The sequence below is a fragment of the Coptis chinensis genome, chromosome 2 (assembly GCF_015680905.1).
Source record: "Coptis chinensis isolate HL-2020 chromosome 2, ASM1568090v1, whole genome shotgun sequence".
NCBI lineage: Eukaryota > Viridiplantae > Streptophyta > Magnoliopsida > Ranunculales > Ranunculaceae > Coptis > Coptis chinensis.
The window spans coordinates 104,859,973-104,874,287 of NC_141457.1; the positions used below are offsets into that span (position 1 = coordinate 104,859,973).

Consider the following 14,315-nt stretch of genomic DNA (forward strand, 5'->3'; position numbering starts at 1 on the left):
AATCGCCAAAAAAGATGTTTGTTCTGTGTGCATGGTGAAAAAGGGAATCCTTCATGAAGGTTGCATAGTGATATGAAGGCGAGTTGCATGCAACGAATAACTCGGAAATCCAGAGGAACAAAGAGATCTAGAGTTTGGGACTGAGATCAACAGATTGGAGCGTCCCTAATACAAATGGTAAGAGGCGATTCTGAAGAGATCTGAGACATACAAATGGCGATTCTGAGAAAAAGAAAGATTTGCGGTACCGTGGAAACGAGTGGAGATGGAGCTGATATTTACTAGATGATGTTTGGTCTATTCTTATGTGGGAAGAGATAGAGATGAAAGCTGCCTTTAAGCCCGAGAGGGGGGGATGAGCCACTCAGCGGACCCTGGTGTCCGAATCAAACATGGGGGCAAGCCGGTTGCCCCTCACCGATCATTCTGGCCAGGAGATAGGCGGGGGATGAGCCCTCCGACAACCCGAGCAAACCCGGGAGTGGGATGAGCTCTCCATGGACCAGAGATGCTAGAGATACATGGGGCAATGAGAGAGCCCTAACCGGGCGACAACCGGTCGAGCCGTGGAGTGGGATGAGCCCTCCGGATCGAGATGCTAGAGATACATGGGGCAATGAGAGAGCCCTAACCCGGCGACAACCCGTCGAGCCCGTGGAGTGGGATGAGAGCCTCTACGGATCAGAGATGCTAGTGATACATGGGGCAATGGGAGAGCCCCAACCGGGCGACAACCCAAGAGAGCGGAGTGGGATGAGCCCCTCCGCGGATCGAGACGCTAGAGATACATGGGGCAATGAGAGAGCCTAACCGGCGACAACCGGTCGAGACCGCTGAGTGGGATGAGCCCTCGGCGTGTTAGAGATGTTAGAGATACATGGGGCAATGAGAGAGCCCCGGCCGGCGACATCCCGGTCGAGCACTGCTTGAGTGGGATGAGCCCTCCGCCGGATCGAGAGATGTTAGAGATATATGGGGCAATAAGAGAGCCCCAACCGGGCGATAAACCGGTCGAGACCGCTGAGTGGGATAGCCCTCCGCTGATCGAGAGGCGCTAGATATACATGGGGCAATGAGAGAGCCCTAACCGGGCGACAACCGGTCGAGACAGCGGAGTGGGATGAGCCCTCGCCGTATTAGAGATGTTAGAGATACATGGGGCAATGAGAGAGCCCCAGGCCGGCGACATCCCCCGAGAGCCCGGAGTGGGATGAGCCCCTCCGGCAGATCGAGATGTTAGAGATACATGGGGCAATGAGAGAGCCCCAACTGGTGAAAACCGGTCGAGCTTCCTTGAGGGGGATGAGCCCCTTCCGCGGACGGAAAGGCAAAAGAAACGAGGCGGTCAAAGAGAGTAGCCCCGAGCACGGTTGAGCCGGTCGGAGTTACAAGAGATATCGTTGGACATGAGATCCGAATCAAACATGGGGCAAAGCGGGGTTGGCCTCTCACGAACTTCTTTCGGAAACGAGAGGCAGTGGGGTGATGAGTCTTCCGCCAAGCGAGTTCAAAACTACAATTGGAAGGGGCGAGAGTCCGCTTTCGGATGACGGGATATTGAGGTCCATGAGTAAGGGCAAAGGGGATGAGCCCTTTGGCGGATACAATATTGAGTTCTGTGAAAGGGTGAGACACTCTGTGCACATAGTAGTAAGTTATGTGGAGGAGAGTTTATGGCCGGGACAAGACACTCTGCGGGTATGGTAGTGAATTTTGTAGATGAGAGTGGATAGGCTGGGTGGAACACTTCACATGAGAATGGAGTTTGAAGAGTGAGAGTGAAGGGGATGAGACCACTCGTGGATCGCTAATGAGTTCTATGAATGAGAACCGATAAAGTGAGACACTTCCACGGACATCTGATCTAGTAGCCGAAAGATGCGTGGATATGAGATGTCCCGGGAGAAGAAGGCTACGTCTGATCCGCAGGGACAATGTGGATATCTAGAGTTGAGAGAAAGAGACAAGGGCGCTTGAGGACTTCGGGTCCTTATGCGCCGAACCGAAAGGGGCAATTGTAGTAGCCATATTGAGGGATGTATCACATAAAATCTTGGGCCAAGAATCTGGCCCGGACCGTGAGTGTGTATTGGGCCCAAAAATGGGCCCAAGACCAAACTATGCCCTAGGAGTAACCCTAAAAGGGGGGGGAAAAAAGGAGGAGGGGGTGAGAATGGAGGCAGAGTGGGGTGAGGAGTGTGAGGTGAACTATGGCGGCTTGATCCCGAAAGAATGCGTGAGGCAACCTAATTGGTGCGGCCGATCTAAAAGAGGCTGAGAATGTTTAGGGGGATGTAATGTTTAAATTAGTAGTTACAAACTTTATGTCAGCTACTTGAGTAGTTTTTGTAATCCAACTGTTGGTGATTTTTTAATATGTGAGTTATATAATGAGAAACTGTTTGTCACTTACATATGATTTTTGTTGACCAAATGTGTGATTTTTCAGTATATGTTGAATTAAGTTTCTCTTAGAAGAAATGTGTTAATATGGTACTGAATTGATAGTGATTTTATTAATTTTAATTTCATTGTTTTCTATTTATTTTGTTAAATTTTACTGAAATGTAATTTATTGATATATGAGTATATATATTGAGGAATCTGTTTCTCACATATGGTTGTTGATATATATATTTTTACCAAATTATAATTTTTTGATATGTAAGTTACACACTGAAGAATTTGTTTCTCACTTATATATGATATTTGTTAAACAATTAGCTTATGTTTTTTCAGTTAATTTTGGGCTAAGTTTCTCTTGTATGTAACATACGTGTTAATACGGTAGTTACTTTGAAACCATAAATCAGCTACTTTTATGGTTTTTGGTATTGATCCGGTGGTAGTTTTTTACTTTAAATATTTGTAAGATGGAATTTTTCAATACATTTTGTACTTAGTTTCAATACATTCTTAAATCCTGGTTCCCTTAAATCTTCAATGTTTTATTTTGTTTTCAATTGGATTTCAGTGTATTTAGAGTTTGATATTATATAAATGATTGTAATTAAGTTTGATATTATATAAATCAGTGTTCAGAAAAGTCCTTAATTTAGTTGCTTTTAAGAAATTCTTGTGATTTTTCATAAAAACAATTCACATCAAAATTTGTTCAAAGTTGCTGACGTTGTTTTAATGTATTACTACTTAATGGATTGTGCGTGAAGAGTGTTAGAGAAGGAGAAGAAAGAGTGTTGGAGAAGAGAGAGTTGTGGTTTTATTTTGAATTTGTTGAGATCCAACGGTTCCAAACGACCACACAGATCTCAACAAAATCATATAGTGATGAGCAAGAGACAAAGTCACATCAAAGGAGACAAGGAAAGAGGAGAGAGAAATGTTTTTTTTTTTCTGTTAGAGAGAGAATTGTTTGTTTGGACATGGGCAAGGGCAAAACTGTCAAATTTCTGTTAAATTGATCAAAATTGAGTGTTTTGCCTGGATTGAGAAGAAATGACACTTTTCTTCCCTTGTTTAGGATATTTCTCTTAAGTGAATGAGTGTATCATGTATGTGCTATGGATCAGTTCCATCCTTTCATTATAATAAGTAGGTGAATGAGTAAAACTTAATCAGTTCCATCCTTTTATTAAAACTCAATAGGTTTCCAAAGAAAAAAAAAATGAAAACATGAAACTACAAATGACAATTTCCTTGCTACACCCCACCTTGTATATCGAAACACAAAATGCTCAAAGGAAAATCAATAATTCGAATAGGAAACAACTCAACATTGACTCTAGTCTAGATTGCATCCCACCTTGGGATTGCATTCTCATATATGCCTTTTGAGTCCGAATTTGTTGCACACTGATAAATCAGGGTGCTTGTTAACACTTTTTCTTATTGGTCCACATCTTAATTTCTTCCACCTCAGCATTTGACTTTAAAATCAAACAAAAATACGAGATAAAGTTTCTCACAACTCATGAGAGGAGAAAATGAAACACAAAGAAACAAAAGTTGTCTCCCTCCATTCTCTGTATCGTCACTTTCCATTCTTCCATTCTTCAATTTATGTTTCAACATAATCTAATTGTCACCAATACTCTTTCTCATCGCTAAAGGTATCTCCACTCACCATTTCCAACTCTCATCAATTCACATTCCATATTCACCTCCAAAACTATTGTCCACATTAATTAATGGATCACTACTTTAATTTTTTCCTACTAAAACATCACCTTTTAATTTTTTTTCAAGCTAGTTTCTTGAAGTGATCATTATTGTAAACTTTGTTTTTTTTTGCTCAACATTACAGATTTTATTTTTAATAAATATTTTCTTGTTTAAACTTGTTCAATGTCAATGTAAATGAAATAAATATATTTGATATTGATATACTACCTTTCTTTTGTAGATGGATGGTGAAGATTTCCAGGTCCTAGATTCCCTTGATTTTGATGATAATAGTCCGGAGGCTTTCGACAGAACACAGTTGGGGTCTGATGATGATATGGCAGAGCATGATGAGTATAACTTAGAAAGTAGCATCTTGGCTGATGAAGATCCCAAAGTTGGTATGGAGTTTAACACTACAGAAGAGGCGTACAATTACTATAATCACTATGCAAGAGTTGTTGGATTTAGTGTTAGAAAACGGAGAACAAATAAAAGCGCAGCTGATCGAAAGAAGATACTGAGATATACATTATGTTGTTCTTGTGAAGGTACTTATACTAAGATCAAAACTCAATAAAAAGAGAGATGAAAGACGATTTAATTGTAAAGCAGAATTTGTTGTTAAGCAACAAAAGGGAATATGAGTTGGTCAAGTTTATTGCGAACACACACTCATGAAGTTGTCGCACTAAGAGTGCACATTTGATGAGGTCCACAGAAGTGTTATGTTTTCACAAGCAGACTTTTTTAGTAAAATGTATTCTTGAGAATTGACAATCGATATATTCAAATATTTCAGATTGAAGAAGCCGGAGGAGCTGAATATCTTAATTTCACAAGAACTGATCTCAATAACTTCTTTCAAAGACAACATGCAGAAATTCGTAAAAGAGGTGATGCACTATCTCTACTTGATTATTTTAGAGCAAAAAAAGAGGAGAACAAGAATTTTTATTATTCTATTCGAACCAATGATGATAATGAAATTTGTGGGGTCTTTTTCTGTGATGGATTGTCAAGGCGTGACTATGCGTTGTTTGGTGATGTAATGAGTTTTGATACAACATTTAGAACAAATGACTACAACATGCTTTGCGCACCGTTTGTTGGTGTCAACAATCATGGGCAAACAACTATCTTCGGATGTGGTTTGATAGAGAGAGAAACAACTGAGTCTTTTATATGGTTGTTCACTACTTTCTTGAATGCTATGGGAGGAAAAAACACGAAGCCATTTTTTTCAGATCAAGCTATGGCTATTCGAATGCTATCGGTGATGTGTTTCACGGTGTTTATCATGGACTATGTCTTTGGCACATTTACAATAATGCATTAACAAACTTGAATCACATGTTTATAAGAAAGTACAATTATGAATTTAATCGCCGTTTCAGAGAATGCATATATGAAGGAGAAACGATTGAAGAATTTCAAGAGACTTGGGCTGATTTTCTCAAAGATTTTAACTTGGAAGATAATAAGTGGTTGCAAGGGTTATACAAGTCACGTGAAAAATGGGCTCAAGTGTATGCTCGTATCCATTTTTGTGCAGGTGTAACCACGACACAAAGGAGTGAAAGTATAAACAAGTTTTTGAAAGCATTCTTTGGAAGTAAGATGATTCTTCGAGAGTTTGTAGATCAATATGCCAAGGCTATGGCTACTCATCGTGAATCTGAAAAGGAAGAGGACTATAGGACACGCCAAACTGCACCTAGCTTGTGGTCTAATTGGTCTGTGGAACGTGAAGCTTCCGAAGTTTATACAAGAAAAATATTTTATATATTTCAAGAAGAGTACAAAAAAACTCTTGATCTTCGAATGGAATTGGATGAAACTGACGGAGATGTTTGTAAATATAGAGTGGAGGAAATAGGAAGTCGAGAAAGGAATCGTACTCTTACATATAATCAATCAGAAAAGTCGGTGTTTTGTACATGTAGAAAGTTCGGGTTTCAAGGAATACTTTGCTCCCATGCTTTGAAATTGTTTAGCGTGACTTGAATTTTTGTAGTTTGCTCTCCAAGTATTATCTGAAAAGATGGACAAAGAATGTCATTGATGAAGTTGTTTTTGACTTCATTATGGAGAAGCGATCCTAAGGGACATTGATCCGGAAGCTGCAACTTCGATATAGTGAGTTGTCACATATTTTGCAAAAGAATTATTGCAAAGGGTGCGACGTCGAGTGATTTGTGTGCTTAGTTGCTAAGTCGAGTTACTACAAGTCGAGGCTTAAACCGATGCATTAGCCATTAAAGATGTGAACCAAGGACAAGGATCTCAAAAGAACACACCTGATACACATGGAGTTTCTTTACCCGACATGAATGAGGATGCACAAATTCGAGACCCAAAAAGAAACCCAAGTCGTGGCCCAGCTAAAAGAGCAAAAGGTCCGCTCGAGACTAGACCATCCAGAAGGAGAACTTCATCTAAACCAAAGGGTTTGTGCTTACATATCAATGATATTTTAATTATCTATTTGTAACTTACATGACTTGCTCTATTTTTTTGAATGTGAGTGTATCATATAGGTAACCAAGAGACCGCGAGGAGATACCTATTACAGAAGACATAGAAGGGGAATTAAATGTGGATAACACAACTAACCCAACTATGGTATGTATTGCTTTATTCTTAGTTTTAAAGTATTGAATTGCTCAAGATCTTAAGATATATGATATATCATGTAAGTCATTTATTTTTGTATGGGAGGCACATGAACAACAATATAACTTTAATAGATGGAATATCGGAGAAACATTAAATGCTTATCAAGTTGTGCAGGTGGTAAGTATTTTTGATGTCCATTGTAGTATATCAATATATAGAAGATGATTATGAATTCTGACATATGTGTTGTGTAGGATCCATTTAGATTGGGACTTGGGCAGATTCACCAACAATCACATAGCCAAATTTCAAATAACATGGGCGCAACATTAGACATGTATCGACAAATCTTGGTACATCAACCTTCATATGAACACAACCCAAATCAAGTACCTCCATTTCTTGGCCTTTTCCCACCGAATGATGTCTGTCATTCTATGCTACTATTTCCTAGTGACTATTCCACATCTCAACAGGTATCCAAAATAGCAAATACATTACATCTTTATATTTTGTTGGCTAGCTTCTCCATCTCAATGACTAAGTTATGCTTCAAATGTTTTTGTAGGCAAGTATTTCACAGTTGCGCGAAGCTCAACGACCGGCTCGACGATTGTCTTTTCTAGATTCATCGATACCATAGATTCATATTTGTTATATATTTTGGGTATGAACAATCAATGTTCATATATTATAGATTTGTTTTTTAATAAAATTGTAGATGGCGTACTAGTACCCGCTTGCTATGCCAACTTGTATCGTCAAATTTTTATGAAGCATGGGCATTTAGAGACCAATCTAAATTATTGAAGTGAGATCGGTTTCAATGCTTTACTTGTAGAGCTTCTCAGAGTTATTTCTGCTATGAAGAAGGTACATTTTAGTGGATTGACCATTGCCATTCTCAATGATTGGGAAAGAGTTATTTCTGCTGATATGTTGGCTAGAGGGAGTTGTTCATACCTAAAGAAGGTATGAACAATCCGTGTTCATACAAAAAAAAAACATGAATCTATAACAAATATGAACATTGATTGTTCATACCCAAAATATATATGAACAATAAATGTTCATACCCAAAACAGACATGAACATTAATTGTTCATACCCAAAACATATATGAACATTGATTGTTCATTTTTTAGGGTAAGCGCCTTGTGCCATCGTCGTGTGAGTGAGGTACGAGCATACCCTTTTGTATACAAGTCCATTTAACTTCTTTAACCATCCCTGATACATTTCACTTGAACATGATGTGCACTTCATTTCAGGCTTTCCAATTCCATTGTCTTTTCTCCTTCAAGTTCTTGTAATCTTTAAGTCTGTTTAAAAGCATAATCCAAAGCCGTCTTTTCCTACATAATTTACTCGCTAATAAGCCCATAAAGAATATTTGTCGTTGGAAAGCATGGGGTGTGTGACCATTTCTTCATATATTTTATCACATATATAACTTCTCAATTAACTATATAGTTGTTCTTCATCAACTGTTTATTAAAACAGATATGAACAATAACTGTTCATACTCCAAATTATGAACATTAGCTATGAACTATGTTGCATGAACACGGATGCGGGGCCTGACATCGACGCGTTGACGCAGACATCCACGCATGACTTCGGTTATATCTCAAAAGTAGGGCACGACGGCCTTGAAATAATTAATATTTATAATCTTATGTTATATAAATTAAACATTAAAAACTTAATTAAATGTATCAACATTCATAAATTCAAAACTATTAAAGATAAATAGCCACAAAATTAAGTTTAATATTTCCTAATCAAACTTTAAAAACATGTTATAAGTCTTAACAAAACAAAAAAAATGAAAAAATTGAGTTTTTTAATATTATTTTGATTTATTTTTTATTTTTTTAGGTCAAAATCCGCGTCCTGACCATGTTGACCGCGTCCTGACCATGTTGACCACGTCCGGCCGGGTCCATCTTTGCGTCGTGTCCGTCGGGACGCGGACACAACCTATTAGGAGATGCGTCCGTGCTTTAGAGGCTATGAACAATAGGTATGAACAATGAATGTTCACACCCAAAAAAAACATGAACCCAAAACAGACATGAACATTGATTGTTCATACCCAAAACATATATGAACAATAAATGTTCATACCCAAAACATATATGAACATTGATTGTTCATTTTTCGGGGTAGCGCCGCAGGCGCGTCGAGGTCTCGTGGGCCGTAGGCGAGGGCAAAACTTCAAAGATTGGTGGACGTTTTTCTTTGATAACACGAGGTCACATTTTCAAATAAAAAATATAATAAAATGAGATAGGACAAATTTGCGGTAGACACACCTCGGCACCCTAAGGCTAAACAAAGATCAGTTGATCATGGTACTAAATAGGGGTGTTCATGGGTCGGTTTTTACTGGTTTCGAGTTCCATTCTATTTTTAATGGTTCCTATCAGGTTTGGTTATTTTATTTTATTTTTAAGAAAACCCGAAACTATACCCATTAATTAAGTTGGTTTCGGTTTTTTCTTGGATTATATATTATTATTACTAAAATTACGTTTTTAATTACGTAACAGATATAAAAGTTAGTTTTAGTGTGACAATAACACTTATAATGGTCATAAATTCGATAATCTTTGAATTTTTTTAGAAAAACTTTAAGTACAACTCATAAATTGTCGCGTACACACGTATTAATTTCCATTTTAAATCGAAAGCAAGAGTACATTATACTATACATACATACATACGATCTATATAAATATATATTACACACTAAATTTTAACATATATAGTGTATTAATTAATTCCGGTTCGGTTTTAATTCCGCTATTAACATTTTTAAACCCATAACCGCTATAAACAGTTCTAATTCCGATTCGGTTTCGGGTAATTAGATACCCATACACACTCTAGCTCCCAAACATATATAGGATACTCACAAAGTAATATTTTTTTTGCTTGGGATTAAGAAGAGATAATCAAAAGCTCCTGCACATAACTGCAAAGTTTGGTGGATGTTTTTGTTTTGTAGCAGGTGGACACATTTTAAAACAATGGAATTGAAAATTAAGAAATGAGATATGACAAAGTTCAGGTAAACACACCTGGGCAACCAATGGATAGACAAAGATTGATATGTGTACCACATAATGGTTATGAACAATAGGTATGAACAAAACAGATATGAACAATAAATGTTCACACCCAAAACAGATATGAACATTGATTGTTCATACCTAAAAAGGTATGAACAATCCGTGTTCATACAAAAAAAAACATGAACCCAAAACAAATATGAACATTGATTGTTCATACCCAAAACATATATGAACAATAAATGTTCATACCCAAAACATATATGAACATGATTGTTCATTTTTCGGGTAGCGCCGCAGGCGCGGCGAGGTCTCGTGGGCCGTAGGCACGGGCATACCCTAGTGATAATATATGGATCAGAAAAATCTATAACAATATTAATATTTCAATCCTCAGCCATTTTATTGATATGGCTATAGAACTAGAGCTCCAAAAACAACCCAAAAAGAAAATAAAACAGCTCATAAAGCTATCAACCATCGCTAACTTCAAGTCGGAATAAATACTATTATGAAAACCTAAATCCTTAAACAAAAAGAATGCCTCAGCACTGTAGCAGCCTTTGCCGTTCAATTTGAAAAACAACATGCTGGATTGCAGAGTAGATAATGGAATGTAAATACAAAAACAATATTCCCCATCAATGTTTACACGACAATAATTATATTTTTTTCACCAAAAACAAAATTCACAAAAGTTTACAACTTAACCAACAAATACTAGCAGCACTATCTTCAAAAAATGCATATTCCCAAAAACTTTCTTTGTGCCCCATATAATTTTTTTACCCAGCCATTTACAAAACACTCTTTATATAAACCATGTACTAACGTATTGTACCATCTATGGTATCGATGAATCTAGAAAAGACAATCGTCGAGCCGGTCGTTGAGTTTCGCGCAACTGTGAAATACTTGCCTACAAAAACATTTGAAGCATAACTTAGTCATTGAGATGGAGAAGCTAGCCAACAAAATATAAAGATGTAATGTATTTGCTATTTTGGATACCTGTTGAGATGTGGAATAGTCACTAGGAAATAGTAGCATAGAATGACAGACATCATTCGGTGGGAAAAGGCCAAGAAATGGAGGTACTTGATTTGGGTTGTGTTCATATGAAGGTTGATGTACCAGTACTTGTCGATACATGTCTAATGTTGCGCCCATGTTATTTGAAATTTGGCTATGTGATTGTTGGTGAATCTGCCCAAGTCCCAATCTAAATGGATCCTACACAACACATATGTCAGAATTCATAATCATCTTCTATATATTGATATACTACAATGGACATCAAAAATACTTACCACCTGCACAACTTGATAAGCATTTAATGTTTCTCCGATATTCCATCTATTAAAAGTTATATTGTTGTTCATGTGCCTCCCATACAAAAAGAAATGACTTACATGATATATCATATATCTTAAGATCTTGAGCAATTCAATACTTTAAAACTAAGAATAAAGCAATACATACTATAGTTGGGTTAGTTGTGTTATCCACATTTAATTCCCCTTCTATGTCTTCTCAGAATAGGTATCTCCTCTGTGTCTCTTGGTTACCTATATGATACACTCACATTCAAAAAAATAGAGCAAGTCATGTAAGTTACAAATAGATAATTAAAATATCATTGATATGTAAGCACAAACCCTTTGGTTTAGATGAAGTTCTCCTTCTGGATGGTCTAGTCTCGGCCGGACCTTTTGCTCTTTTTAGTTGGGCCCGCGACTTGGTTTTCTTTTTGGGTCTCGAATTTGTGCATCCTCATTCATGTCGGGTAAAGAAACTCCATGTGTATCAGGTGTGTTCTTTTGAGATCCTTGTCCTTGGTTCACATCTTTAATGGCTAATGCATCCAGTTTCGCCTCGACTTGTAGTAACTCTGACTTAGCAACTAAGCACAAATCACTCGACGTCGCACCCTTTGCAATAATTCTTTGCAAAATATGTGACAACTCACTATATCGAGTTGCAGCTTCCGGATCAATGTCCCTTAGGATCGCTTCTCCATACGAGTCAAAAACAACTTCATCAATGACATTCTTTGTCCATCTTTTCAGATAATACTTGGAGAGCAAACTACAAAAATTCAAGTCACGAAACAATTTCAAAGCATGGGAGCAAAGTATTCCTTGAAACCCGAACTTTCTACATGTACAAAACACTGACTTTTCTGATTGATTATATGTAAGAGTACGACTCCTTCTCTGACTTCCTATTTCCTCCACTTTATATTTACAAACATCTCCGTCAGTTTCATCCAATTCCATTCAAAGATCAAGAGTTTTTTTGTACTCTTCTTGAAATATATAAAATATTTTTCTTGTATAAACTTCGGAAGCTTCACGTTCCACAGACCAATTAGACCACAAGCTAGGTGCAGTTTGGCGTGTCCTATAGTCCTCTTCCTTTTTAGATTCACGACGAGTAGCCATAGCCTTGGCATATTGATCTACAAACTCTCGAAGAATCATCTTACTTCCAAAGAATGCTTTCAAAAACTTGTTTATACTTTCACTCCTTTGTGTCGTGGTTACACCTGCACAAAAATGGATACGAGCATACACTTGAGCCCATTTTTCGCGTGACTTGTATAACCCTTGCAACCACTTATTATCTTCCAAGTTAAAATCTTTGAGAAAATCAGCCCAAGTCTCTTGAAATTCTTCAATCGTTTCTCCTTCATATATGCATTCTCTGAAACGGCGATTAAATTCATAATTGCACTTGCGAAACATGTGATTCAAGTTTGTTAATGCATTATTGTAAATGTGCCAAAGACATAGTCCATGATAAACACCAGGAAACACATCACTGATAGCATTCGAAATCGCCATAGCTTGATCTGAAAAAATGGCTTCAGGTTTTTTTCCTCCCATAGCATTCAAGAAAGTAGTGAACAACCATATAAAAGACTCAGTTGTTTCTCTCTCTATCAAACCACATCCGAAGATAGTTGTTTGCCCATGATTGTTGACACCAACAAACGGTGCGCAAAGCATGTTGTAGTCATTTGTTCTAAATGTTGTATCAAAACTCATTACATCACCAAACAACGCATAGTCACGCCTTGACAATCCATCACAGAAAAAGACCCCACAAATTTCATTATCATCATTGGTTCGAATAGAATAATAAAAATTCTTGTTCTCCTCTTTTTTTGCTCTAAAATAATCAAGTAGAGATAGTGCATCACCTCTTTTACGAATTTCTGCATGTTGTCTTTGAAAGAAGTTATTGAGATCAGTTCTTGTGAAATTAAGATATTCAGCTCCTCCGGCTTCTTCACTGAAATATTTGAATATATCTGATTGTCGAATTCCCGAAGAATACATTTTACTAAAAAAGTCTGCTTGTGAAAACATAACACTTCTCTGTGACCTCATCAAATGTGCACTCTTAGCTGCGACAACTTCATGAGTGTGTTCTGCAATAAACTTGACCAACTCATATTTCCCCTTTTTGTTAAGCTTAACAACAAATTCTGCTTTACAATTAAATCGTCTTTCATCTCTCTTTTTTATTGGAGTTTTGATCTTAGTATAAGTACCTTCACAAGAACAACATAATGTATATCTTAGTATCTTCTTTCGATCAGCTGCGCTTTTATTTGTTCTCCGTTTTCTAACACTAAATCCAACAACTCTTGCGTAGTGATTATAGTAATTGTACGCCTCTTCTGTAGTGTTAAACTCCATACCAACTTTGGGATCTTCATCAGCCAAGATGCTACTTTCTAAGTTATACTCATCATGCTCTGCCATATCATCATCAGACCCCAACTGTGTTCTGTCGAAAGCCTCCGGACTATTATCATCAAAATCAAGGGAATCTAGGACCTGGAAATCTTCACCATCCATCTACAAAAGAAAGGTAGTATATCAATATCAAATATATTTATTTCATTTACATTGACATTGAACAAGTTTAAACAAGAAAATATTTATTAAAAATAAAATCTGTAATGTTGAGCAAAAAAAACAAAGTTTACAATAATGATCACTTCAAGAAACTAGCTTGAAAAAAAATTAAAAGGTGATGTTTTAGTAGGAAAAAATTAAAGTAGTGATCCATTAATTAATGTGGACAATAGTTTTGGAGGTGAATATGGAATGTGAATTGATGAGAGTTGGAAATGGTGAGTGGAGATACCTTTAGCGATGAGAAAGAGTATTGGTGACAATTAGATTATGCTGAAACATAAATTGAAGAATGGAAGAATGGAAAGTGACGATACAGAGAATGGAGGGAGACAACTTTTGTTTCTTTGTGTTTCATTTTCTCCTCTCATGAGTTGTGAGAAACTTTATCTCGTATTTTTGTTTGATTTTAAAGTCAAATGCTGAGGTGGAAGAAATTAAGATGTGGACCAATAAGAAAAAGTGTTAACAAGCACCCTGATTTATCAGTGTGCAACAAATTCGGACTCCCTTTTAAGTTGTAGTCCCTGCTAGCTAGGCATGTCAATCAAAACCCATTAGTCATACT

The 14,315-nt window shown here is 37.2% G+C and overlaps 1 protein-coding gene and 1 pseudogene across 1 annotated transcript; one reads left to right on the forward strand and one right to left on the reverse strand.

Moving 5' to 3' along the window:
• Nucleotides 1-1,485: 1,485 nt before the first annotated feature.
• Nucleotides 1,486-6,227, forward strand: LOC147520014 (protein FAR1-RELATED SEQUENCE 5-like; annotated as a pseudogene).
• Nucleotides 6,228-12,097: 5,870 nt separating this feature from the next.
• On the reverse strand, nt 12,098-13,687 carry LOC147520015 (protein FAR1-RELATED SEQUENCE 5-like). The gene has a single exon (XM_086594225.1). The coding sequence runs from the start codon at nt 13,685-13,687 to the stop codon at nt 12,098-12,100; it is 1,590 nt and encodes a 529-aa protein (XP_086450351.1).
• Between the last annotated feature and the right edge of the window lie 628 nt (nt 13,688-14,315).

Coding starts and splice junctions, on each gene's coding strand:
- LOC147520015 (XM_086594225.1), bottom strand. CDS start 13,687: ATGGATGGTGAAGATTTCCAGGTCCTAGATTCCCTTGATTTTGATGAT.